The 26,844-nt window shown below is 35.6% G+C and overlaps 2 protein-coding genes across 7 annotated transcripts in view; both read right to left on the reverse strand.

Annotated features, from left to right (window-relative positions):
• The window catches only part of EDA (ectodysplasin A), a 445,917-nt gene that overhangs the window by 261,593 nt on the left and 157,480 nt on the right, over positions 1 to 26,844 (reverse strand). The window lies entirely within an intron of this gene.
• Positions 17,844 to 18,239, reverse strand: LOC129518196 (cytochrome c oxidase subunit 7A2, mitochondrial-like). Its single transcript, XM_055338216.1, has one exon. It carries the CDS (start codon positions 18,197 to 18,199, stop codon positions 17,948 to 17,950), a length of 252 nt encoding a protein of 83 aa, XP_055194191.1. The 5' UTR covers positions 18,200 to 18,239; the 3' UTR covers positions 17,844 to 17,947.

The following is a 26,844-nucleotide window of genomic DNA, read 5'->3' on the forward strand; positions in this document are numbered from 1 at the left end:
TCTCTCTCTCTCTCTCTCTCTCTCACACACACACACACACACACACACACACTTCCTGACAAAAGAAGACATAAAATGCTTTCTCATGGTGCAGGTCATATTGACTTACTAGGCTTTTTTAAAAAAACTTTTTCATTCACCAAATTCATTTGAATACTCACTCATTAGAGCTATTAAGATACATTAAGGATTAGATAACTTAGTCAAGCAGCCACCCCACTGATAAGCAAAAATGCTCAGGATGATCAAAATGTGCTAATAGAATAAACCTGGAAAAATATCTTTTAAAGGGCTCTAAAACAGGTCTGGGTATCAGAAACATGTTCAATTTAGATCCAACATTAATACATTATTTTAACACTTAGCAAAATACAAAGCACTTATCTGACTTGATTTCTCCCTCTTCATTTAGGAAAGCTGTGCCATCAGCTGCTTGGTATGTTTAACTATGGTAACAAATCACCTGTCTACTTTCTGAAATTATGACAAAAGACTATATAACTACAAACTGAAAGGTGGATGGCCATATAAGAGAATGAATACAGAAAAAGAGGAGAAAAGAGATTAGGAGGGATACAGAAGAAATATATATATTTTAAAAGCAGAAGGAAAGCTCATCACAATATCACCAAGACAATGAGTAGTTTTGTAGAAGTTGCATTAACTATGGCAAAGAGATCATGAAGCATAAGGACTGAGTAAAATCCAGTAGGTTTCAGAATGTAGCCTGAAATTACATTGACACTGATTGTAATAGAATGGTGACAGCGGATGGATGCTATACTATCAAGGAAGAAGGTAGAGAGGAAATAGAGATAGCTAGTTTAGAGCATTCATTTGAAAAATTGGCCCCGATGGAATCTGAGATGACTTTTTCACACAATATCCTTGTTAATTTCACAAATCCTTCTATTTGGTCATTCTGCTGCCATCTTTGGTTCTGCTAAGAAAGAAGATTGGATTGTATACACCCCAGTGGCTCACCAAAACTCTCTTCTGAGATTCCAGAATGTTATAAATTTTCAGCTTCTCCAGAAGCCATCCCTATTTCATTCAATGAGAACTGCTTTGCTTAAACTTTTAACTCCAATGACTATAGTGTGTTCAACCCCAACCCCACTGTTTAATTTTAACTTATTTCTGACATATAATGATGTTAATTCCTTATTCTATAATTCTTTATTGATCTATAGATACATTTATATTTCATGCCTATCAAAGCAAGATTTAAATTCTGAATTATAGAACTATTTCTGTGACCTGGTAAATAATCCACAGAAAATAATTTGTTGGTGTAGCCTTATTTCATTCTATACAAGGAATAATTTTGCAGTACAAGTAAGGGAAGTTAAAATAACCCATATCAGTCACTCAAACCTCTTTTCATTTTGAGGGTGTATATACATGTTGTTTCGCTCCTGTAATAGTTTGAGAGTTTAGACAGGTTATATTCTAGATATGTTGTCAAGCTCTCCCAGTCCTGGGTTGGCTTCAAGGTCTTTTCACCAGTTAATTGACAACAGAGAAGCCAGGTATCATGTGCTTTATTGGCTTGCTCCCTAGGCCTGTGATTTCTTACAATATATTTGAGATAGAACTCTATCACTGGGACACCTCAATTAACAAATCCTCCAGAAATACAGTTCCTGTACAATGATATTGCCTCTGTTTAAAACAAGTACCACTTCGTAATCACACAAAGGACTACTAGTGTGCCTCACAGTTGAACAGAGTTGCTAAGCTAAATATGTGTGTGGCCACAGAGAACAAAATAATATGTGGGCAAGGCTTCTTAACCTCTCCCTCTCCCTTCAGTCCAAGGCTCCTGTTTGATGTTTTCTAGCAAATTTAATGTTATTTGTCTACACACAATTGAAAGTGAACAAAACTGTTTAGGAGTCAAGAAATCAAGTTTTTTGTGCTACTGATTCACCTTTCTACTCCTTCCCCCATTCCCACTCTTCTCCATCTTGGTGGTACTCCTAAATTTGTAGTCTTTTCCTTTATCAAAAACAGAAATGGTCTAGATAGTAGCTTCCCAAATCTCCAGCTACCCCAGTATGTACTAGACTCCATTAATGGAAAATAAGGCAGGGGTGACATGGCTGTAGCTGCTTCTGGGAACAAGTGAGGGATGAAAATTTTTCTAAGATTTAGCACCTGCCTTATCCTTAAAAGTCTAACATGTGTTTTCCCTGAGAATTCCTTCCCCAAATCATTCATGCTTTAAAAACTTAACCTTGCTCTCCCTATTCTATGATACTCCAAGAAAATTATTTTACATGTTCTGGGATATCATGTTTATAATCTAATATTTTGATACTATACTTATATTTTCTAGAATTTTTACCTTTTATCACAAAGCTTTTGATAATAAACTGAATTATCTTTTTGAATCACTATTTTTCTGCTTAATAGATATAATTGGATATCTTAGATACTTGTTATTCAGGTATACTTTGTTTTAAGCAACTATAGATTTCTCTAGATCACTTGAGAGTCCTACAAAGAAATGCACTAGAGAATTCCTCTAATTAGCAAATGTCACTAACATATTCAAAACATGATGAACTTCAACATTGCACGAATATGTCCACAGCAGCAGCTGGAATTTTTTTTCTGCAAAGGGCTAGATAGATATTTTGAACCATGCAAGCCATACAGTATCTTTACAACTATTCAACTGTCACTGTATTTTGAAGTATTCATAGACAATATGTAAATGACTAAGTGTGGTCAAGTGTGTTATTTCAATAACACTTTATTTACAGACAGATAAAAAGTATTGGTAAGAGTGTGGAGAAACCAATTGGAACCCTAATAAACTGCTGGTGGTAGTAAAATGGTGCAGCCCCCCTTGGAAAACAACAATCTACAGTTCCTCACATGGTTAAACAAAGAGTTCCCATATAATCCAGTTATTCTACTCCCAATTATATAACAGAAATGAATACAAAGGTCTACATAAGAACTTGGAAATTTTCACAGAAGCATTATTAGTAATAGCCCAAAGATGAAAACAACCCACATGTTCGTGAAATAATGAGTGGATATATAAAATCTAGTACTTTCATACAATGAACTGTTCATTAGCCATAAAAAGAAATTAAGTACTGATATATGCTACAACACAGATGAACCTTGTAAACACTATGCTAAGTGAAAGAAGTCAGTCATAAAGGACCACATATTGAATGACTGCACTTGCGTGAAATGTCCATCATTGACAAATCCATAGTAATATAAAGCAGAATAGTGGTTGTCAGGGGATGGGACACACACATATACGTACATAGGTAGTTTAATAAATATTTTTGATTAAGACCGAAAGCCACAGTTTTGTTTCTATCTTTAAATAACAAATAATAAAGAGACTCACGAAGTTCTCAGAAAAAAATTTGGTATTACATACTTTGGCAGTTTGTGGTAATCAAGTTGCACCATGCCCATAAAAGCCTTTTATACTACTTCACAACATATTCTCAAGTAACAAAACTCACATCAGAGAAGAAGATAATTCACAGTGATAGAAAATGGAAGGAATTTATGCATTAGATAGAGCAGGGATTAGCAAACTATAGCCAATCAGGATCACTGACTTCTGCATTTTTTATTGAGGTGAAATTAATTTAAAATTAACCATTTTTAAATGTACAATTCAGTGGCACTTAGTACATTCACAATGTTATAAAACCATCACTAGTAACTAGTTTCAAAACATTTTATCATTACCAAAGGAAACCCCATACCCATGAAGCAGTCATCCCCGATTCTTGCCTTCACATATTCCTAACAACCACTATTTTGCTTTCTGCCTTAATGAATTAATCTTTTTGGATACTGCATATAAATTGAATCATAAAATATATGACCTTTTATGTCTGGCTTTTTTTTTTACTTGACAGAATATTTTTGAGATTAATTCCTTTTTATGGCTGAATAACATTCCTTTATATGGATATACTACTATTTCATTATCCATTCATCCAACAACGGAAATTTGGGTCTTTTCTACCTATTGACCTTTGTGAACAGTAATTCTAATGAACACTTGAGTACAAATATTTGAATACCTGTTTTCAATTCTTTGGGGCACATACTGAGGAATAGAATTGCTGGGTCATATGATAATCCTATGTTTAACGTTTTGATGTAATGCTAAACTGTTTTCCACAGAGGCTGTATTACTTTACATTCCAGCCAGCAATATAATTCTAGGAATGCCTGGATGGCTTAGCAATTGGGCCCTGCTTTCAGCTGGGGGCATGATCCTGGGGTTTGGGGATCATGTCCCATGTAGGGCTCCCTGAGGGGAGCCTACTTCTCCTTCTGCCTGTGTCTCTGCCTTTCTCTCTCTCATGAATATATGAACAAAATCTTTAAAAAATAAATAAAAGGATTCTAATTTGTCCAAACTCACCAACATTTATTATTTTCCATTTTTCTTAAATTATATATATCCTAGTGGGGTACAAAGTGATTGTTATTTGTATTTCCCTAATAATTGTGTTGAATATCTTTTCATGTAGTTGTTGGATATTTGTATATATTATTTGCAGAAATGTTGCTCCTTGTTTTTGTAAATACAGTTTTATTGGAACACAGCTATACTCATATATTTATGTACTGTCTATGGCTATGTATATACTAGAAAATAGTCAAGTAGTTGTGACAGAAACTTTATGGCTCACAAAACTCAAAACATTTATGATGTCGTCCTTTAGAGAAAATATTTCCTGATTCCTAAGGTAGAAGTTTGGGCCAGAAAATTGTAGGCAGCATTTTTGCTGCATTATTCTAAAGGTTCATGGGTCAATTACTGGTTTGCTCAATTTCATCACCAAGAAAATTTGGAACAGCAAGATGCAGGCTCAAACAGGAGGCTGCCTTAACTGCAATTTAAAACTAAAGGAAAATAGCCAGACTTCTTACACTTTGTATGAACTAATGATTATTGTACTTAACAGCAGCATAAAAATCCAATGAACCCTTCAATTGTTGAAACCATAGGATGTAATCATGGTTTACCACAAGAAGTTTTAGAAGGTTTACTTAGCAAGATATTCAAGAAAGGAAATAAAGGGACCACACAAGCCAGAACCATTTAAATACATAATGGAAGAGACATTTAACAAGTACTTCATGACTTTCAGACTCTTAAATCTTTAGTGGTATGAGGTTCATATCACTATTAATCACTGTTTAGTAGCCTGATTCATACCCTGCCTCCAGTTATTTTTTCCTCAATCAATAATATTATGGACTAATAATAAAATACTTCCTTTCATTTATCTGTAGCTATAAAAATTACTGCTTTGGCTCACCAGCTTGAATTCAAATGTTTAATGAAAGCCTCAACTATTATCAGGGAAGCAAAATAATATTGTCAGCATTTCTAAAATCCTAGCATATCAAGCTTGACTACGCTGCTATAATTAAATCTAAACGCCACTGAGAAAAATTTACACATTCAAGATTATACAAAAGGTTTGTATCAAAAAATAACCCTCAGAAACTCAACTAAATATGGTTATTATATAGATTGAACAAAAATAGGAACTTAAGCTTTGTTATAAAAAACCACCAGCATCTCTTATGATGGGAGTTGTAAATTACACACAGAAGAATTAATCTACAAGAATGCTTACTTATTGGGGGCCCATGTAAAATTCATTCCCTAAACAAGAAAAGGTATAAGCTTTTTTAATATGCTGCACATTCAACATTGACATGCATTTTTGGAAAAATTTCCTAAAATGTTAATTTATCTTTTTTTAAGTGTTTACTTAAATTCCAGCATGGTATAGTGATTCAACACTTCTATACAACACCCAGTGCTCATCACAACAATTACACTTCTTAATCCCCATCACCTATTAACCCATCCCCCCCACCTCCACCCATCTAGTACCTATCAGTTGGTTGTCAATAGTTAAGAGTCTGTTTCTTTGTTTGCCTCCCTCTTCTTTAACCTTTGCTCATTTATTCTGTTTCTGAAATTACACATATGAATAAAATCATATGCTATTTCTCTTTCTCTGATTTGTTTTGATTAGCATAATATTCTGTAGCTCTGTCCATGTCATTGCAAATGGCAAGATTTCATTCTTTTTTAATGGCTGAGTAATATGACACTATAAATATATACCACCTTTTCTTTATAAATTCATCAGTCAGTGCAAAATTGGGCTGATTCCATGATTTGGCTATTGTAGCAAATGCTGCTATAAACATCAGGGCACTGTATCCCTTTGAATTAGTGTTTTTCTATTCTTTGGGTTAATCCCTAGTAGTGCAATTGATGGGTCACAGGGTAGTTCTATTTTTAATGTTTTGAGGAACTTCCATACTGTTTTCCAGAGTAGCTGCTCCAGTTTGCACTCCCACCAATAGTGTATGAGTGTTCCTTTTTCTCCACAACCTCACCAAAACTAGTTGTCTCTTATGTTCTTGATTTTAGCCATTCTAACAGGTGTGAGGTGATATCTCATTATAGTTTTCAGTTGCATTTCCCTGATGATCAGTTGTTGGACATCTCTATGTCTTCTTTGAAGAAATGTCTATTCATGTCTTCTGCCCATTTTAAAATTGAGTTTTTGGTTTGTGGGTGTTGAGTTTTATAAGCTCTTCATATACTTTGGATACTAAGCCATTATCAGATATGTCATTTGCAAATAACTTCACCCATCCCATAGGTCACCTTTTAGTTTTATTGATAGTTTCCTTACCTGTGCAGAAGCTTTTTATTTAGATGAACTCCCAAAGGTTTATTTTTGCTTTTGCTTCCCTTACCTCAAGAGACATATCTAGTAAGAAATTACTATCGCCAATGTCAAAGAGGTTTATGCCTATGTATTCCTTTAGGATTTGGTAGTTTTCTCACACTTAGGTCATTAATACATTTTATGTTTTTTTTAAAAAGATTTTATTTATTTATTCATAGACACAGCGAGAGGCAGAGACACAGGCAGAAGGAGAAGCAGGCTCCATGCAGGGAGCCCAATGTGGGACTCGATCCCACGTCTCCAGGATCACAGTCCAGGCTGCAGGCGGCGCCAAACGGCTGTGCCACTGGAGCTGACCTACATTTTGAATTTATTTTTGTGTATAGTGTAAGAAAGTGGTCCAGTTTTACCAAAACCATTTATTAATGACACTATCTTTTTCCCATTGGATATTCTTTCTTGCTTTGTCAAAGATTAATTGGCCATATAGTTGTGGGTTCATTTCTAGGTTCTCTATTCTGTTCTACTGGTTTGTCTATTTTTGTGCCAGTATCCTCCTGTTTTGATTACTACAGCTTTGTAACATAACAAAATATGTAACTGTGATGTCTTCAGCTTTGCTTTTTTTTTTTCAAGGTTCTTTAGGCTATTTGGGATCTTTTGTGATTCTATGCAAATTTTAGCATTATTTGTTCAAGTTCTGTAAGAAATTCTGTTGGTATTTGATAGGGATTACATTAAATGTGTAGATTACATTAGGTATTATATATATTTTAACAATATTTGTTCTTCTAATTGTTGAGTATGGAATGTCTTTCCATTTCATTGTGTCATCTTTGATTTCTTTTTCAGTATTTTATAGTTTTCAGAATACACATCTTTCACCACTTTGGTTAGGTTTATTCCTAGATATTTTGTTGGTTTGGGTGCTACTGTAAATGGGATTGATTCCTTAATTTCACTTTCTACTGCTTCATTTTCAATGGATAGAAACACAATAGATTTCTGTATGTTGATTGTGTATTCCATTACTGAATTCATTTATCAGTTCCAGCAATTTTTGTTAGAGTATTTTTAGATTTTCTATATAAAGTATCATGTCATCTGCATATAGTTAAAGTTTTACTTTTCCTTGCCAATTTGGATGCCTTTTATTTATTTTTGTCTTCTGATTGCTGTGGCTAAGTCTTCCAGTACTGTGTGACAGTGGTAAAAATGGACATCTCTGTCTTGTTCCTAACCACAGAGGAAAAGCACTAACTTTTTTCCCATTAATAATATTAGCTGTGGGTTTTTCATATTTCATTGAGGTATGTTCCCTTTATTTATTATGTTGAGGTATGTTCCTTTATTATGTTGAGGTATGTTCCCTCTAAAACTACTTTGTTGAGGGTTTATCATGAATGGATGTTGTACTTTATCGAAACCCTTTTCTGCATCTATTGAAATGATAATACGTTTCTTATCTTTCTTTTATTAGTGTGGTATATGACATTGATTGATTTGTGAAAAATGAACCACCCTTGCAACCCAGGAATCAATCCCACTTGATCCTGCATGGTGAATTATTTTTTTAATATATTGTTGCATTTGGTCTGTTAGTATTTTATTGAGTTTTTGTAGCCGTGTTCGTCAGGGATACTGGCTTATGGATCTCTGTTTTAGTGTATTCTTTATCTGGTTTTGGTATCAGGGTAATGTTGGCCTCAAAGAATTAACTTCCTTCCTCTTCTATTTTTTATAACAGTTGAGAAGAAGTCACCTAGGAAGTGATCATTTCCTGGACTTCTGATGGTAGGGAGTTTTTTGATTACCAATTCAATTTCCTTACCAGTAATTGGACTGTTAATTTTCCATTTTGTCATGCTTAAGATTTGGTAGATTATATGTCTCTAGAAATTTATTCATTTTTTCTAGGTTGTCCAATTTGTTGGCATATAATTTTTTTGTAATATTCTCTTAAAATTGCTGTATTTCTCTGGTCTCAATTGTTATTTCTCCTCTTTCATTTGTGATTTTGTTTATATAAGTTCTCTCTTCTTAATTAATCTGACTGGAGATTTATCAATTTTTTTCAGTTTTTCAAAGAACCAGCTCCTGCTTTCACTGAAATTTTCTATTTTTTTTAAAATTCTATATCATTTCTTTCTGCTCTAATCTTTATTATTTCCTTCTTTGTGCTGGGGTTAGGCTTTGTTTACTCTTCTTTTTCTAGGTCCTTTAGGTGTAAAGTTAGGTTATGATTTTTCTTGCCTCTTGATGTAGGCCTGTATTGCTATATCCTTCCCTTTTAGAATTGGCTTTGCTCCATTCCAAAGATTTTGGAACACTGTTTTCATCCTCAATTGTTTCTATGCAGTTTTTAATTTCTTTTTTTGATTTCCTGGTTGACTCATTCATTGTTAGGTACCATGTTGTTTAACCTCCAGGTATTTGTGGTCTTTCCAATTGTTTTCTTGTGGTTGACTTCTCGGTTCATAGCATTATGGTTAAAAAGGATGCATGTTATGATTTTAGTTTTTTTCTACTTGTCGAGGCCTGTTTTGTGACCTAATATGTGATCTCTTCTGGAGAATGTTCTATGTGCACTGGGAAAAAAGTGTATTTTGCTGTTTTAGGATGGAATGTTCTGAACACATTTCTTAAATCTTTTCCAGTGTGTCATTCAAAGCCACTGTTTCCTTGTTGATTTTCTTTTTAGATGATCTCTCCATTAATGTAAGTGGAGTGTTAACGTCCCCTACTATTACTGTGTTGTCAATTAGTGTGCCTTTATGTTTATGATATATTTGGGTACTCCCTTGTTGGGTGCATATTTTGAATTATTATATCTTATTGATGGATTATCCTCTTTATTATTATATAGAACCCTTCTTTGTCTCTTTACAATCTTTATTTTGTCCAATGTAACTATTGATACTCCAACGTTCTTTTGACATCCATTTGTGTGATAAATTTTTCTCCATTCCTTCAATTTCCAGGTGTCTAGGTGTCTTTAGGATTAAAAGATGTCTCCTAATGGGACTTGTTTTTTATCCATTCTGACACTCTATTTCTGTTGATTGGAGCATTTAGTCCATTTCCATTCTAAGTAATTATTGATAGATATGTATTTAGTGCCACGTTATCACTTGGTTTATTGTTTCTGGAGATTTCCTCCAATCCTTTCTTATTTTTGTCACTTTTGGTCTACCCTTTCTACTCAGAGTCCCCTTTAATATTTCTTGGAGAGCTGGTTTAGTGGTCATAAACTCCTTTAGTTTCTTTTTGTCTAGGAAACTCTTTATCTCTCCTTTTATTAAGAATGATAGCCTTGCTGGGTATTCTTGGCTGCAGATATTTTGCTTTCAGCACACTGAGTATATCATGCCATTCCCTTCTCGCTTCCCAAGTTTCTGTCAAGAAATCTCCTGCTACCCTTATTGGTTTTCCCTCATAAGTTAAGGACTTCTTTTGTCTTGCTGGTTTTAAGATCTGTTATTTTGTAAATTTTCTTATATCTTGGGTGTTGGTCTGCTTTTGTTGATTTTGGTGGGAGTTCTCCATTCCACTTCATTCTGGATGACTCTTTCCTTCCCCACATTAGGGAAGTTTTCCATCATTATTCCTTAAAATTTCTGCTCCCTTTTCTCTCTCTGTTTCTGTGACTCCTATAATATGAATGTTATTATTATTCATGGAGTCACTGAGTTCCTAAGTCTATTGTCATGTTCCAGAATAAGTTCCTCTACTTTGGCATTTCGTCTAAGTCTCTGCTTTCTTCTTTGTGTTAGGAAAGCTGCTAAAGTGACCTGTTCCTAAAAATAATGGCTTTAGGAAGAAGGGGTCCTATAGTGCCCAGGGTCTGGCACTTCAGGTTGTGTCTCTGATGTATGCTATGTGAGCTCTGGTATTGTGTTTTGGCTGCTCACTCCCTCAGGCCAGTCACCTGCAGGGGCACTCCTTGTCTGCTGTGGGCAGCTTTTGGTCCCTGGTCTGAATTTGGTTAGTTTTAACTAGGTGTGTTCTGGTGTGCTTGTGAAATGAGACATGACAGCAATTCTATCAGAACTGAGGCCCTGCATAACTCTCTGATTAGGAATATTGGTGTGAGCAGGGCAGAATTTTGCGCTGGTCTTCTGGGAAAGGAGCCTACCACATTGGGACTGAGGCAAACTGAACTTAGAAGGGTAGTGCTGCCAGAGCACAGAGTGGTAGGGCTTGGTGTAAGCAAGTTAGGTAGCCTGTGTCTGGGCAAAGCTGCTTCCCTCAGGTGGCTCTGTTTCTGTTGAGGGGCAGGAAAGAAAAGTGGCACTATCAGCTCTTTTGTTTCTGGAGAGGTATCTCTGTGAGTGCTTTCAAGGAAGTGTTCTAGAATAGGGAATAATCTCCCCTCTATGTGGCCCAGACATTTTTCAGATCACTGTTTCAATTCTCCCTTCTTTTTTTTTTCTGCCTGACTTCTCTTCAGAAGTAACACAGTTCCCATCTGGCTCTATCCCAGTCAAGGCTACTGACCTTTAAAATTACAAGCTTTGGAGAGGTGGTATGGGCAGGGGTTTATGATAGTCCTCTGTGGAAGTGGTATGTTGCGCTGGGACTAATGCAAGCTTGATGGAGAAGGACAAATTCCACAGGACTGCGGGGGGGTGGGGGGGAAGGACTTGGTGTAAGTAAATTAATCAGCCAGTGTCAGTGCTGTGCTCCTTCCTTTAGGTAGCTGTGTGAGTATGCTGAATGGTGCAAAACTATGCTGTATGGAAGTGGCTTGTGCTTAATTTGGGGGTAGTTTCTTTTTTTTTTAATTTGGGGGTAGTTTCACAAAACTCTTTCTCCACTTACAGCTACAGGTAAAATAATGTAGTGTATCTTGATACATGGCTGTGGTCCTACCACATGACATACAAGAAAAAAATGGGTCCACTTGAAGATCACAGTGAAAAGGATAGTCTGAGATAAAAAAGGACTATCAGAAAGATTAAACAAAAATTCTCTGAGTCATTAGAGAATATTAGATAGTCTTTTATTCCCAAATTGGCTCATGAAACACACAGGTTAGATGTACTAAATTCACTAATGGTAATTCCTAACCTCAAAACAACAAACTACACATAATTTAAATAATTGAGGTCTCATTCATGCAAGATTTTTAAAGAAACACAGGTGAGAAACCAAAATTACCACTTATAAAAGTACACCTTGCTACGGTTTATGGGCATTATACCAAATGGCTGAGGAACTATCAACAAAATACCTACCCACCCATCCCCAACATTCATTAGAGATCTCTACAGAAGCATAAACTAGCAAGTTTAACCTCCGTATTGGGCAAGTTTATAAAACTTGCCTTAAAAAAAATAGAATAAAAGAAACCACTGCTATAAGCTATTGGAGAAAAGGCTCACAGTTTTTGTATAGAAAAATAATCCCTGACTAGAAACATTTGAATTTATTGAGAATAACAATAAAAATAAGTTAGACAAAGGATAATAATAAATATTTATATTTTGACTGGTTTTAAAACTATTCACCAAAACTCTAGGATTCAGAGGCGCTTCAGGGATTCTACCAATACTTTAATTGAAAATCATTTGAAAGTATTTTTATCTACTTTAAAATCTATAATAAAAATCATGAACTATCAACAGAAATACCTGATTAGGTTTCATACCAAATATATAATGTTGTGGATCACCTAGTTATTAACTTGTTTGTTCAAACTTCAGAATAAATCTTGTCCTGCCATTTCTGTACAGTTATTTAAATTCTTCTGAGTAGGTTTAATTCCAGAGTTCAGTTTCCCTCTTATTCAGGACAATGCATTTCTGCTCATATAAAGTTTAAAGCAAGTACAGTACTATGGTATATGTGCCTAAGACTTGTCTGGCATCAAATTGAGCTTGTGTACATCTATCCAACATATGAGCTTGTGTACATCTATCCAACATATATATGCCTTTCTCACATTATAAGAATCAGTTGTGAAATAACAAGTAAAGATGCTAATACACTGCATTATCATTAATGTACTTATTTGTGAGCTTTGGATGTTTCTCTTACATTTTTGATAGAGAATATGAGCACTAGTCAGATAGTTAATGATTCAACTTCAAAGCAAATGGTTCCTAGTACTCTCTTTTTAGGCTTCATGATTAGTTAACTAAGTAATAAACTTTGATTGTAAGATGAGCTATTAAAATTTGTTGGCATTTAGTTATTTATCTGTATGGGTTAAGAGTTTCTCCATACTAAGCACTGAAACCAAAATAAAGAAATATAATAGGTCCTGAGACAGATACAGTATGTAATTATCATCTATAATCTCCTTATTTCAGTTTGGTGTTCACTGAAGCAATGTTACCCTAATTTATTGACTTTATACCAAAAGATAAAAATTGAGCATAAAAATAAATTATACCAATTAGATGAGTTTTACATAGATAATGAAATGAACCTGGTAAGTATTAATATAAATAACTTATAATATGATTGCTTTGAGTTACTCATATGAGCCAAAAAAGTAATGAGAATATTTTCAGAAGATATCAAATCTATGTTATGTCTAATAAACATTAAAACTTTTTTTAAATAATGGGAGTTTTCAAGAAAGGGAAAAAGTGGGATATTATTCTTCTCTGTCATCCTATGATATAAATATTTTAGATATACTATAGAATATTATAATGTGGTTCTGGGAGGTATATCTTAATATAGAATAGAAATGGAGAAAAAATTGAAGGGATTAGTGTGCAGACAGGAAGGAAGGTTACTATTTGGTAATAAAAGATTAAAAAGATGAATGAGGTCTCTCTCTTCCGTTTTAAAAGATAATGACCAAAATGAGATATTATCATAAGCCATAACATAAACAGCATGCGGGAGATGAACTCAAACATGTCTGTCAAAAATACTAGAAGAATAGAGTTCTGTTTGAAATTTTAGAGGCTTCAATTTAGGAGACACTAAGAAAATCAGAAGGAATACATCCTGCAGTGAGCAATAAACTTAAGAGACTCTCAAAAGATGGTTCAAATTATAAATATAAATCATGTATTTTAAAGGTTTAAGTTGACAAATAATGGAGCCGTATTTTTCTGGGAGAGCTAGGAGGCATGGAATTTATTTAAAGCATGGGAGGAAAAAAAAAAAGCATGGGAGGTTGGGAACAGCAGGATCAATCATGCCTTTCTACAATACATTCCACATACTTCTGTTCAATATATAATAATAAGTATTATTCAATGAAAAATAATAATTTGAGAGGGTACCTTGCAAGGAGACAGAGGTTTCCAGTTAATTGAGTAAGCAGAGTTGGAAAACGGAGAGAACAATTGAGATGATTAGGTTCATTTCCCTATTATACCTGCAGGATTTTCTTTCAAATATAACATGTCTAAAGAAGTTGAGGCTGTGCAAGATTAGGAAGGTCTACTGGAGTCAGAGATTTCTCTGAGATACCAGTAAATATTTAGAATTTAAAACAAAATGACAGCTTCACTTCTGGTCAAGATGGAGTAAAAGTAATAACCAAAGCAAAGTAATAAAGATTTTTTAAAATATTTTATTTATTTATTCATGAGAGACACACACACAGAGAGAGAGAGAGAGAGAGAGAGAGAGAGAGAGAGGCGGGGAAAGACACAGGCAGAGGGAGAAGCAGGCTCAAGGCAGGGAGCCCAATGCGGGACTCAATCCCGGGATTCCAGGATCATGCCCTGGGCCAAAGGTAGGCGCTAAACCACTGAGCCACCCAGGGATCCCAATAAAGATTTTTAAAAAGACAGTATTTATAAAACTAAGGATTTCAAGACTGTGGGCATCAGACAATAAAGGAGAATAGTCCTGGTGAGACTGGAAACAAATGAAGTAAGCCCACTGATTTCCCCAGCTTAGTGCTATGAGAGTTTCCAGACTGCAGTGTAGGAAGAACCCAGCTACAGGATGGAAGACTGAAATTGAGGAGACAGAACTGAGAATATGAGAAGGCAAAGGGTATTTTGCTCTTATTCATAGGATGGAGGATGGAGTACCAGAAAGAAGAAAGAGCAGCACAGGGAGAATATTCTGGAGATTTTAAAGGTTCTCACTTGAGTGTCTAATAGATACCACTGCAAGTGCACGAATGTGAGAAAACTACCCAAGACCAGGGTGAAAAACATCTGAAAGGATTAGAGGAAATAGCACCTAGTGATCACACAGAGCCCAGGAATAATGCCTGCTTATGCCAGTTAGGATGGAAAAAGTCATAATTTATAAGGCACTGAATAGAATAACCAATATGGCATTGCCTAAGGAGTAGTGAATAAGTAGTTCCAGATTGAGCTCAGTCTGTGCACATCTAACTAATCTTAAAAAGCAGTACTTAAAAGGATCAATTTCCTAGAAATTTAACTGTAGCCCAGAACATAAAGAATATATAATGGAATACAAAAATATCTAGCACCCAGAAAATTATATTGAACATATATAAAGAATTACTATAACTCAACACATCAAAACCAAACAATTCAATTAAAAACCAGCAAAAGACTTAGACAGATATTTCTCCAAAGACATATAGTCAATAAATACATGAAGCTGTTCAACATTAGTATGGTGTTGGGAAAACTGGACACAACATGCAGAAGAATGAACCTGGACTACTTTCTTATGTTATACACAAAAATTAATTCAAAATGGATGAAAGGCCTAAATGTGAGGCAGGAAACGATCAAAATCCTAGAGGAGAATACTGGCAGAAATCTCTTTGACCTCAGGTGTAGCAACTTCTTAACAGACATATCTCTGGACCAAAAATGAACTATTGGGACTTCATCAAGATAAAAATCTGTACTGTCAAGGAAGCAATAAAAAAAACTAACACAGTCTATTGAATGGAACAAGTTATTTGCAAATGACCTATCTGATAAAGGGTTAGTATCCAAAATTTATAAAGAACTTATCAAACTCAACATCCAAAGAATAATCCAGTTAAGAAAATGGGAAGACATGAATAAACACTTCCAAAGAAGACATCCAGATAGCTAACAGACACATGAAAAGATGCTCAACATAACTCATTAACAGGGAAATGCAAATCAAAACCACAAGGAGATACCACATCAGACCAGTCCATATGGCTAAAATTGAGAACACAAGAAACAACAAGTGTTGTTGGTGAGGATGTGGAGAAAGGGGAACCCTCTTATACTACTGGTGGGAATGTAAACTGGTATAGCAACTCTGAATAACAGTATGGAGGGTTCTCAAAAAGTTTAAAAAAATAAAACTACCCTATGGTCCAGCAACTGCACTACTAGGTATTTACCCAAAGGATACAAAAATACAGATTCAAAGGAGTGCATTCTCCCCCAATATTTATGGCAGCATTATCAACAATAGCCAAATTGTGGGGGAGAGCCCCAATGGCCACTGACTGATGAATGCATGAAAAAGATGTGGTGTATGTACACACACACAATGGAATATTAACCATCAAAAAATGAAATCTTGCCATTTGCAAAGACATAGATGAAATTATAGTGCATTATGCTAAATGAAACAAGTCAGAGAAAGAAAATCCCATATGATCTCACTGATATGTGGAATTTAAGACAGAAAACAGATGAACAAAGAGGAAGGGGAAAAAGAAAAAGAGGAGAGGGAAACAAATGATAAAAGACAGCTAATGAAGGAGAACAAACTAAGGGTTGATGGAGGGAGGTATGTGGGGGTTGGGATAGGTGGGTGAGGGGTATTAAAGAGGGCAGTTGCTCTTACGAGTACTGGGGTTGTATGTAAGTGATGAATCACTGAATTCTACTCCAGAAACCAATATTGTGCTGTATGATTACTAAAATTTAAATTAAAAAAAAACAGAAAATAATAAGTTTTGATGAAGATATGGAGAAATTGGAAACACTGTGCATTCATGGTAGGCATATAACATGGTATAGTCAGTGTGGAAAAGTCTGGCAGTTTCTCAACAAGTTAAACACAAAATTACCATATGATTCAGCAGTGTGACTCCTAGATATATAATCTAAAGAAATTAAAGTAAGGATTCAAATAGACACTTGTATGTGAATGTTTATAGCTGTATTATTATTCAAATATGCCAAATGGTGGAAACAACCTAAATGTCCATGAATAAATAAAAGGACAAATAAAATGTGACATTTAAAAAAAGATATATTATATTTATCTGAGATAGAGCACATGAGTGAATGGGGGATGGGCAGAGGGAGGAGACAATCTCAAGCAGAAACCTCTGCCTCTGAGTGCAGAGTCCATGTGGGGCTTGATCCCAGGACCCCGAGATCATGACCTGAGTCAAAAATCAAGTCATTCACTTAACTGACTGAGGCCCAGGCATCCCAAAATGTGGAATTTTGAAATAATGGAATACAACTCAGTCTTATAAAGAAATGAAATTCTAATACAAAAAAAAGGAATTCTAATACATCCTAAAAAATGGATGAACCTTGAAAACATTATGCTAAGTTAAAGAAACCATCACAAAAGACATTACATGGTTCTGTTTATATGAAACATCTATAAAACAAATTTATAGATATAGAAAGTACATTAGTGGTTGCCTAAGGCTGGGGAAAATGGGAAAGGACTAATGGCTACCATGTTTATTTGAGGGGGGGGGATAAAACTGTTCTGGAATTAGATAGTAGTGATATATGCACAACATTGTGAAAGTACTAAAAACCACTGAATTGTACACCTTAGTATACCTATAATAGTGAGTTTTATATTATATTAAGTTTACCTCAATAAAGATATTAGCAAAATGAAACGAACATAGTATAAAATAAATTATACACCATGACCAAGTAGGTCTTATTCCATTTGTGCAAGGCTGGTTGAACATATGAAAATCAATTAATATGATTGGTTGTATTATTAATATCGTAATCCACCATATCAATAGATAAATATGAAAAATTCAGCAATTAGGAATACAGAGGAAGTTCCTCAACTTGATAAAGAACATCTACAAAATACCTACAGCTAACATCATACAGTGTGACACTGGCAGAGCAATACATGCACAGATCAATACAAGAGAATAAAGAACCCCATATAGAATTACAAAAAAAAGCCTAATTATTTTTATGACACCTTTTTTTTTCATGGTAAAGACTGCTTTATTGGTGGCAGTTAGTATTAAGTCAATAAATATTGAATTTATCGATTACTGGTCCATAGAGAGCTGAATGAAACAACCAACTGCCTGCTGAGATGAACTGAAGTTAATCCTGCTTCTTGGGAAAAGAAGCCACAGCTAGCTGATACATGGCATATGCTGTTCCACCAACTGTAAGCATCATAGTGGCTCTATACAGGAGGGCATCAGCTACTCCACCCTTTAGATGCACTGGAATTCCATTATCCTCCTGAAATAGCTTTTGTTTCTCTGGAACTTTATTTTCAAACTGCCTGCGTGAAGCAGTACTTACGGTCCTCTGGGCAATCTGGCGAAGAGCCAGCAGATTCCGCAGCATCTTGGCTCAGTTACTACCCACCAACTGCGACAACTGACCACCAAGACAAAAGTCCCCGCACCGGAACCAGAAATACCTCTATGACACCTTTATTGAGATATAATTCACACACCAGAAAATTCACCTTTTAGTTATATAAGTCAGTGGTAGTTACTATATTCACATAGTTGTGCACCCATCACCAGCATCTAAATTTAGAACATGTTTATTACTCCAAAAAGAAATCTTATGCCCTATTATAGTCACTTCTCACTCTTTTAGCACCTTAGCCACTGCAACTGCTCATCTATTTTCTGTCTTTATGGATTTTCCTATTCTGGACATTTCACACAAACTGAATACTATAAGAATTCACATAAATTGGATACTATATGTGGCCATTTGCATCTAGCTTCTTTCACTTAGCATGTTTCCAAGATTAGAGCAAATTTATGTATAAATGTATAAATATTTTATTAATTGTTATGGCACAACTGATATTTGATAAAGAAGCAAAGCAGTTTAATGGGGCAAGTATACGGTCTTTCAACAAATGATGCTGGGGCGACTGAACATCCACAGATTTAGAAAATATCAGTCTTGAACTTAACTTCAGCCTTATACAAACTTACATCAATACAGACTATGAATGTAACATGTAAAATAATGACTATGCTGTACACTTGAAACAAATATAACATTGTATATTAACTAATTTTTAAAAAAAATTTTTAGGAGACAAAATTATCAGAGATTAAAAAAATGATAAAAGCAAATCTTCAGGAGAGGAGACAAGATGGCGAAAGAGTAGGGGTCCTCATTTCATCTGGTAGCCCACATTTAGCTAGGTAATGTTCAATCCATCCTAAACACCTATGAATTCAACCTGAGATGAAAGAACAGCTGGAATGATACAGATAGAAAAGTGATCACTTCTTACAAAGTAGGAGTGTGGAGAAGAGAAAAGGAGGGAATATTATCATTGGAAGATAAAGAGCAATAGGAGGGAACCTCTGTACACAGGCTGCTGGAAAGGAATAAAGCACACAATTGGAACCTTTAGAAATCTGCTCCTGAGAGAGTCCTCCCTGTCTAAAAACTGCTCAGTGCTGAAAAAGGGCAGAATCGCAGGAAGGGAGGTGAAGTCTCAATATTCCCAGAGACACAGAAAGAATAGGGGTGCCCCAAAGAAAGCTGAACTTGTGCCATAAACTGCAAACTGCAATTAGATAGGGGGACTGCTGCTGTTGTAGGTCCCAGTAAAGGAATGGAATAACAGCAACCCTCCTTGAGCATCTGGGAGAGTTGGAGCCAGGAAGCACAAGACAGCACTAGCTTTCGAGATGCCTGATGCCCTTCAAATTATAGGAATCAGTGCCCTCAGGTCTGCCTCCAAGAAGATCTGAGCAAGTGCCCACTCAGAGACTTAGACAATGGGAGATCTTGGCTCCAGGGCTGGAGATCTGCCTGCTGCCATTTTTTTTCTCCTTTCACCCTGGAGAGGCCCAGCCTCTAGGCAACAAAGATCTCACAGGGCAAACAGCTCACACTGAGCCCCACCACCTGGCAAGGGCAGGGCATCTCTGCCAAGGCACAGACACCTGAGGATCACCACAGTACGCCCCTCCCCCAAAAGAGCTGGAAGAACAGGAGAAGAGCAAGTTTACTGACAAAGCAGCACTAGAAAGCTTAAGGACTGAGCGAAAATAGTATATAGAACTTGAGGTTTTTTTTCCCTTATGATTCGTTTATCATTCAGTATAAAAATTTCCAATATTCTTTCTTTTTTCCTGCCTTTACATTTTATCAACTCTTCGTTTTTAAGTGTTTTTTTCTTTTTGACTTTCATATTTTTACAATTGAATGTCAGAGACACATTCTTCATTTTTGGCTTCGTTTCAGCGTACTCAATTTGATTTTTGTAGATATATAAGTTTTGGGGATTTGTTGGGGGTTTTTTTGGTTTTGTTTTCCTTTGTTTTACAATTTTGGAATTTAGTATCTTCTAACATATGGAAGAAAATACACTCAAAACCAAGTGGAACACGTGTTTGGCCCACTCTGTGAGATTATATTCCCTCTTCCTTCCCATTCTGTGCCCCTCTTTTGACTTCTTGCTTTTGATTTTCTTGTTGCTGTTGTTTCTCTATATAAGTTTTGCTTATTTATGTAAATTTGGAATTTAGCATCCTCTAACATGCAGACCAAAATATACTCAGAACCAAGAGGATCACCATCTTGGTACACTGTGTGAGATTATATGCTCTTTCCCCCACCACTTCCTCCGCCCATCTTTTATTGAATTTTTACTATTTTTTTAATCTGTTCTTCATTTTCATGGTCTTTTTTTTTCTTTTTTCTTTTATTTTCTGGTCCCTGACCAATTCAGAATTGTCTAGGGTGTATTTTACTTAGGTTGCAGTTGATATTTTGACAGTCATTCTTCACTGGCTAAAATTACTAAAAGGAAGAACTAACCAAAAAAGAAATAAAAGAAGTAATACTCTCTACCACAGATCTAATGGATATGGATTTAAGTAAGATGTCAGAGATACAATTCAGGAGTACAATTATCAAATTACTGGTGGCTCTTGAAAAAAGCAAAAAGACTCTACAGATTCTCTTACTGCAGAAATGAGATCTAGTCAGGCCAAAATTAAAAATATGTTAACTGAGATGCAGTCTAAACTGGAAGCTCTAACACTTAGGGTTAATGAGGCAGAAGAGAGAATGTGTGGCACAGAAACCAAGTTGATAGAAAGGAAGCTGAGGAACAGAGACAAAAACAACTAAGAGCCCATGAGGAGAGACTCTGGGAATTAAGTGACAGTTTGAGAAAGAATAATATTCATATTATTGGGAATCCAGAGGATGTGGAGAGAGAGAGGGGGGACCAGAAAGTATGTTTGAACAAATCAAAGCTGAGAACTTCCCTAATCTGGGGAAGGAAACAGGCATGCATGTCCAAGAGAGAGAGAGGACACCCTCAAAATCTACAAAAACTGATTGACATCCCAACATATAATAGTGAAGCTTGCAAATTTCAGAGATAAAGACAAAATCCTAAAAGCAGCTAGAGATAAAGAGATCCCTAAATTATATGGGGAGAAGGATAAGATTAACATCAGACCTACCCACAGAGACCTGGCAGGTCAAAAAGGGTCGGAATCATATATTCAGGGTACTAAACAAGAAATACATGGAGCCAAGAATACTTTATACAGCAATGCTGTCATTCAGAATAGAAGCAGGGATAAAGAGCTTTTAGGATAGATGGAAACTGAAAGAATATGTGACCACCAAAACAGCTCTACAAAATATATTAAGGGGGAAACTGTAAACGAAGAGGGAGCATGGAGAAACATCTGCAGAAACAGGGACTATATAGGTAATATTAGGACACTAAATTCATATCTTTCAATAATTACTCTGAACAGAAATGGGACAAATGATCCATTCAAAAGACATGGGGTAACAAACTGGGTAGAAAAGCAAAACCCATCTATATGCTGTCAAAAAAGAGACTCATTTTAGACCTAAGAACACCTTCAGACAGAAAATGAGGGGATGGAGAACCATATACCACGCAAATGGTCCTCAAAAGAAAGCTGGGGTAGCAAAACTCATTTCAGAAAAATTTGATTTTAAGCCAAAAACTGTAATAAGAGAGGAAGAGGAAAACTATTATACTTAAAGGGTCATTCCAACAAGAAGACTTAATGATTATGAATATTTATGTCCCTAATGTTGCAGCAGCCAATCATATCAATTTAATAACCAAAGTAAAGAGATACATAGATAAGCAAGGACACATCTTCTATTTTATTTATTTATTTATTTATTTATTTATTCATTCATTCATTCATTCATTCATTCATTCATTCATTCAACACACACACACAGAGACAGAGGCACAGACACAGGCAGAGGGAGAAGCAGGCTCCATGCAGGGAGCCCGACATGGGACTCGATCCTGGGTCTCCAGGATCAGGCCCTGGGCTAAAGGCGGTGCTAAACCACTGAGCCACCCAGGCTGCCCCAATGATGCATCTTCTAACCAGAAGATCACCAAAGAAACAGGGGCCTTGAATGCCACACTGGAATAAATGGATTTCACAGATATATACAGAATATTCCTTCCTAATACAACAGAATACACATTCTTCTCAAGCATATGGGATTTTCTCCATGATAGACCACATACTGGTCACAAATCAGACCTCAACCTCAGTTGAGAGGTACCAAAAGATTGGGATTATACGCTGCATATTTAAAGACACCAATGCATTCAATCATGAGAAGAAATGTGGAAGGAACTCAAACATTTGGAGGTTAAAGCTCCAAGATGAATTGGTCAAGATGGAAATTAGAGAAGAATTAAAAAGATTCATGGATACTAACAAACATGAAAGCATAACTATTCAAAATCTTTGGGATACAGCAAAGGCAGTCATAAGATGGAAACACTTCTCAATACAAGCCTCACTCAAAAAATTGTAAAAAATCTCAAATACACAAAATAACCTAACACATAAAGGAACTGGAAAAAGAATAGCAATTAAGCCTAAACCAGGAAGAAAAAGAGAGATAATAAAGATTAGAACAGAACTCTAAAATAAAGACCAGAAGAACTATAAAACAGATCAGTGAAACCAGGAGCTGGTTCTTTGAAATAAATGATAAGATAGATTAACCTCTAGCCAGACTTATTAAAAAGAAAAGAAAAATGACTCAAATTAATAAAATCATGAATAAAAGAGGTGAGATCACAACCAATACCAAGGAAATAAAAATGATTTTAAAAACGTGTTATGTGCAACTACATGCCAACAAATTAGACAAACTGGAAGAAATGGAAGTATTCTTTGCAACCTACAATTACCAAAACTGAAACAGGAAGAAATAGAAAACCTCAACAGGCCAATAACCAGCAAGGAAATGGAAGAAGTCATCAAAAACCTCCCAAGAAACAAAAGTCCAGGGCCAGATGACCTCCAGGTGAATTCTACATTTAAATAAGAAACATTTAAATAAGAAATAATACCTATTGTACAAAAGTTGTTTCAAAGGATAGAAATGGAAGGAATACTTCCAAACTTGTTCTATGAGGCCACATTACCTTTATCCCAAAACCAGACAAAGACCCCACCAAAAAGGAGAATTACAGACCAATATCCCTGATGAACATGGATACAAAAATGCTCACCAAGATACCAGCCAATAGAATCCAACAGTCCATTAAGAGGATTATTCACCAGGACCCAGTGAGATTTACCCCTGGCATGCAATGGTGGTTCAACATTTATAAATCAATCAACATGATAGATCACATATTAAAGAAAAGAACTATAGGATCCTCTCAATAGATGGAGAGAAAGCATTTGACAAAATACAGCATCCATTCCTGATCAAAACTCTTCAAAGAGTAGGGATAGGGGGAACATACCTGACTATCATAAAAGCCATCTATGATCTATGAAAAGCCCACAGCAAATATCATTTTCAATGGAGAAACACTGGGAGCCTTTCCCCTAAGATCAGGAAAATGACAGGGATATCCACTTTCACCACTTTTATTCAACATAGTACTATAAGTCCTAGCCTCAGCAATCAGACAACAAAAAGAAATAAAAGGCATTCAAATTGGCAAAGAAGTCAAACTCTCCCTCTTTGCAGATGACATGATTCGGTATATAGAAAACCCAAGTAACTCCACCCCCAAATTGCTAGAACTCATACAGTAATTTAGCAACATGGCAGGATATAAGATCAATGCACAGAAATCAGTTGCATTTGTATACACTGAGACTGAAGAAAGAGAAATTAGGGAATCGATCCTATTTACAATGGCACCCAAAACAAGAAGATACCCAGGAATAAAGCTAACCAAAGATGTAAAGAATCTCTACACTAAAAACTACAGAACACTTATGAATGAAATCGAGGAAGACAGAAAGAAACAGAAAAATATTCCATGCTCATGGATTGTAAGAATAAATATTGTGAAAATGTCTATGCTACCCAGACCAACTTACACCTTCAATGCAATCCCTATCCAAATGCCATGAACTTTCTTCACAGAGTTGGAAAAATAATCCTAAGATTTATATGGAACAAGAAAAGACTCCAAATAGCCAAAGGAATATTGAAAAAGAAAACCAAAGCTGGGGACATAATGCCTGACATCACACTCTATTACAAAGCTATGATCATCAAGACAGTATCATACTGGCACAAACACAGACACATAAATCAACAGAACAGAATAGAGAACCCAGAAATGGACACTCAACTCTATGGTCAAGAACTTTGACAAAGCAGGAAAGAATATTCAATGGAAAAAGACAATCTCTTCAATAAATGGTGTTGGGAAAATTGGGCAGCCAAATGCAGTAGAATGAAACTGGACCACTCTCTTACACCATACACAAAGATAAACTCAAAATGGATGAAAGATCTAAAAGTGAGACCAGAATCCATCAAAATCTTAGAGGAGAACACAGGCAACACCCTTATTCAACTTGGCCACAGGAACTTCTGGCAGGATATATCTATGAAAGCAAGGAAAACAAAAGCAAAAATGAACTATTGGGACTTCATCAAGATAAAAATCTTCCGCACAGCAAAGAGTCAACAAAACTAAAAAACAACCTACAGAATGGGAGAAGATACTTGAAAATGACATATCAGATAAAGGACTACTTCCAAGATCTATAAAGAACTTACCAAACTCAACACCCAAGAAACAAACAATCCAGTCATGCAATGGACAGAAGACATGAACAGGCATTTCTCCAAAGAAGACCTACACGTGGCCAACAAGCACAGGAAACAATGTTCCACATCCCTTGTCAGCAGGGAAATACAAATCAAAACTACAATGAGATACCACTTTACAGCAGTGAGAATGGCTAAATTTAACAATTCAGGAAACAACAAATATTGGTGATGATGCGGAGAAAGGGGAACCCTCTTGCAGTGCTGGTGAAAATGCAAGCTGGTACAGCCACTCTGGAAAACAGTATGGAGATTCCTCAAGAAGTTAAAAATGACCCAGCAATTGCACTATTGGGTATTTACCCCAAAGATACAGATGTAGTGACACAGCAGGATACCCGCACCCCAGTATTCAGAGCAGCAATGTCCACAATAGCCAAACTGTGTAAGGAGCCATGATATCCTTCAAGAGATGAATGGATAAAGAAGATGTGAGATAGATAGACAGACAGACAGACAGACACACACACACACACACACACACACACATTATGGAATATTACTCAACCATCAGAAAGGATGAATATCTACCATTTACTTCAACATGGATGGAACTTGAGGGTATTATGTTGAGTGAAATAAGTCAGTCCGAGAAAGACAATTATCATATGGTTTCACTCATATGTGGAATATAAGAAATAGTGAAAGGGACCATAAGGGAAAGGAGGGAAACTGAGTGGGGAAAAATTATAGAGGAAGACAAACCACGAGAGACTCCTAACTCTGGGAAACAAACAATGGGTTGCATAAAGGGAGGTGGATGAGGGAATGGGGTAAATGTAATGGGCATTAAGGAGGGCACATATTGAGATGAGCACTGGGTGTTATACTATATCTTGGCAAGTTGGATTTTATAAAAATTAAAAACTAAAAATAAATTTAAAAAAGCAAATCCTCAGAATTTAAGACTAGGCAATTAGTTCTTAGAGTTGACACCAAAAGCATGAACCAGTAAGAAAAGTGGTAAATTGGACTTCATCCTGATTAAGTACTTTGCTTTTCAAAAGACCCAGTTAGGAGGATAAAAAGATAAGCTACAGACTTGGAGAAAATACTTGCAAATACATATCCAACAAAAGACTAGTATGTTGAATATATAAAAAGCTCTTAAAATGCAATAGTTAAAAAAATCTTATTAGAAAATGAGAGAAAAAGACATAAAGAGAGAGACATTTCACTGAAGAGGATGTACTGATGGCAAATAAACACATCAAAAGATTTTTACCTCAAACCACAATGAGCTGTCATTATATACCTATTCAAATGGGTAACATAAATATCAATGATACCACCAAATATTGGAAAGGATATTTGGAAACACTGGATCACTTATACATTGATGGTAGGAATACAAAATGATACAGCTAACCTGGATAACAATTTTAAAGTTTCTTATAAAAGTAAACCAGGCAACTAACACTTGCACTTGAGCAATAATCCCAGAGGCATAAAAACTTATGTTCACGCAAACCTGTGTACAATTGTTTGTAACAGTTTAATTCAGTATCTGTTTCAAACTGGAAAAAGACTAGATGTTCTTAAAAATGTAAATGGTTAAACTGCAGCAATAAAATGAACAAATTATTGATATATACATTAGCTTGAAACTGTGCTGAATGAACAGAGCCAATTTCAGAAGGACATATACTGTATGGTTCTTTTTATGTAACATTCTGGAAATGAGAAAATTATAGAGATAAAGAATATATTAATGATTATCATGAGTTAAAGTTTTCATGGGTGTGGCTAATAAAAGGGCAATCAACAGGATTATAGTAATGGAATTTTTCTGTATCTTTAGTGCATAAATGTCAACATCCTGTTTTTTAATATTGTATTACAGTTTTGCAAGATGTTACTATTGGGGGAAACTGGGTGAAGAGTACACA

The sequence above is a fragment of the Nyctereutes procyonoides genome, unplaced genomic scaffold (assembly GCF_905146905.1).
Source record: "Nyctereutes procyonoides isolate TBG_1078 unplaced genomic scaffold, NYPRO_anot_genome, whole genome shotgun sequence".
NCBI lineage: Eukaryota > Metazoa > Chordata > Mammalia > Carnivora > Canidae > Nyctereutes > Nyctereutes procyonoides.

Bases quoted from the DNA above. Each gene is read 5' to 3' on its own strand.
- LOC129518196 (XM_055338216.1), bottom strand. From the start codon at position 18,199: ATGCTGCGGAATCTGCTGGCTCTTCGCCAGATTGCCCAGAGGACCGTA.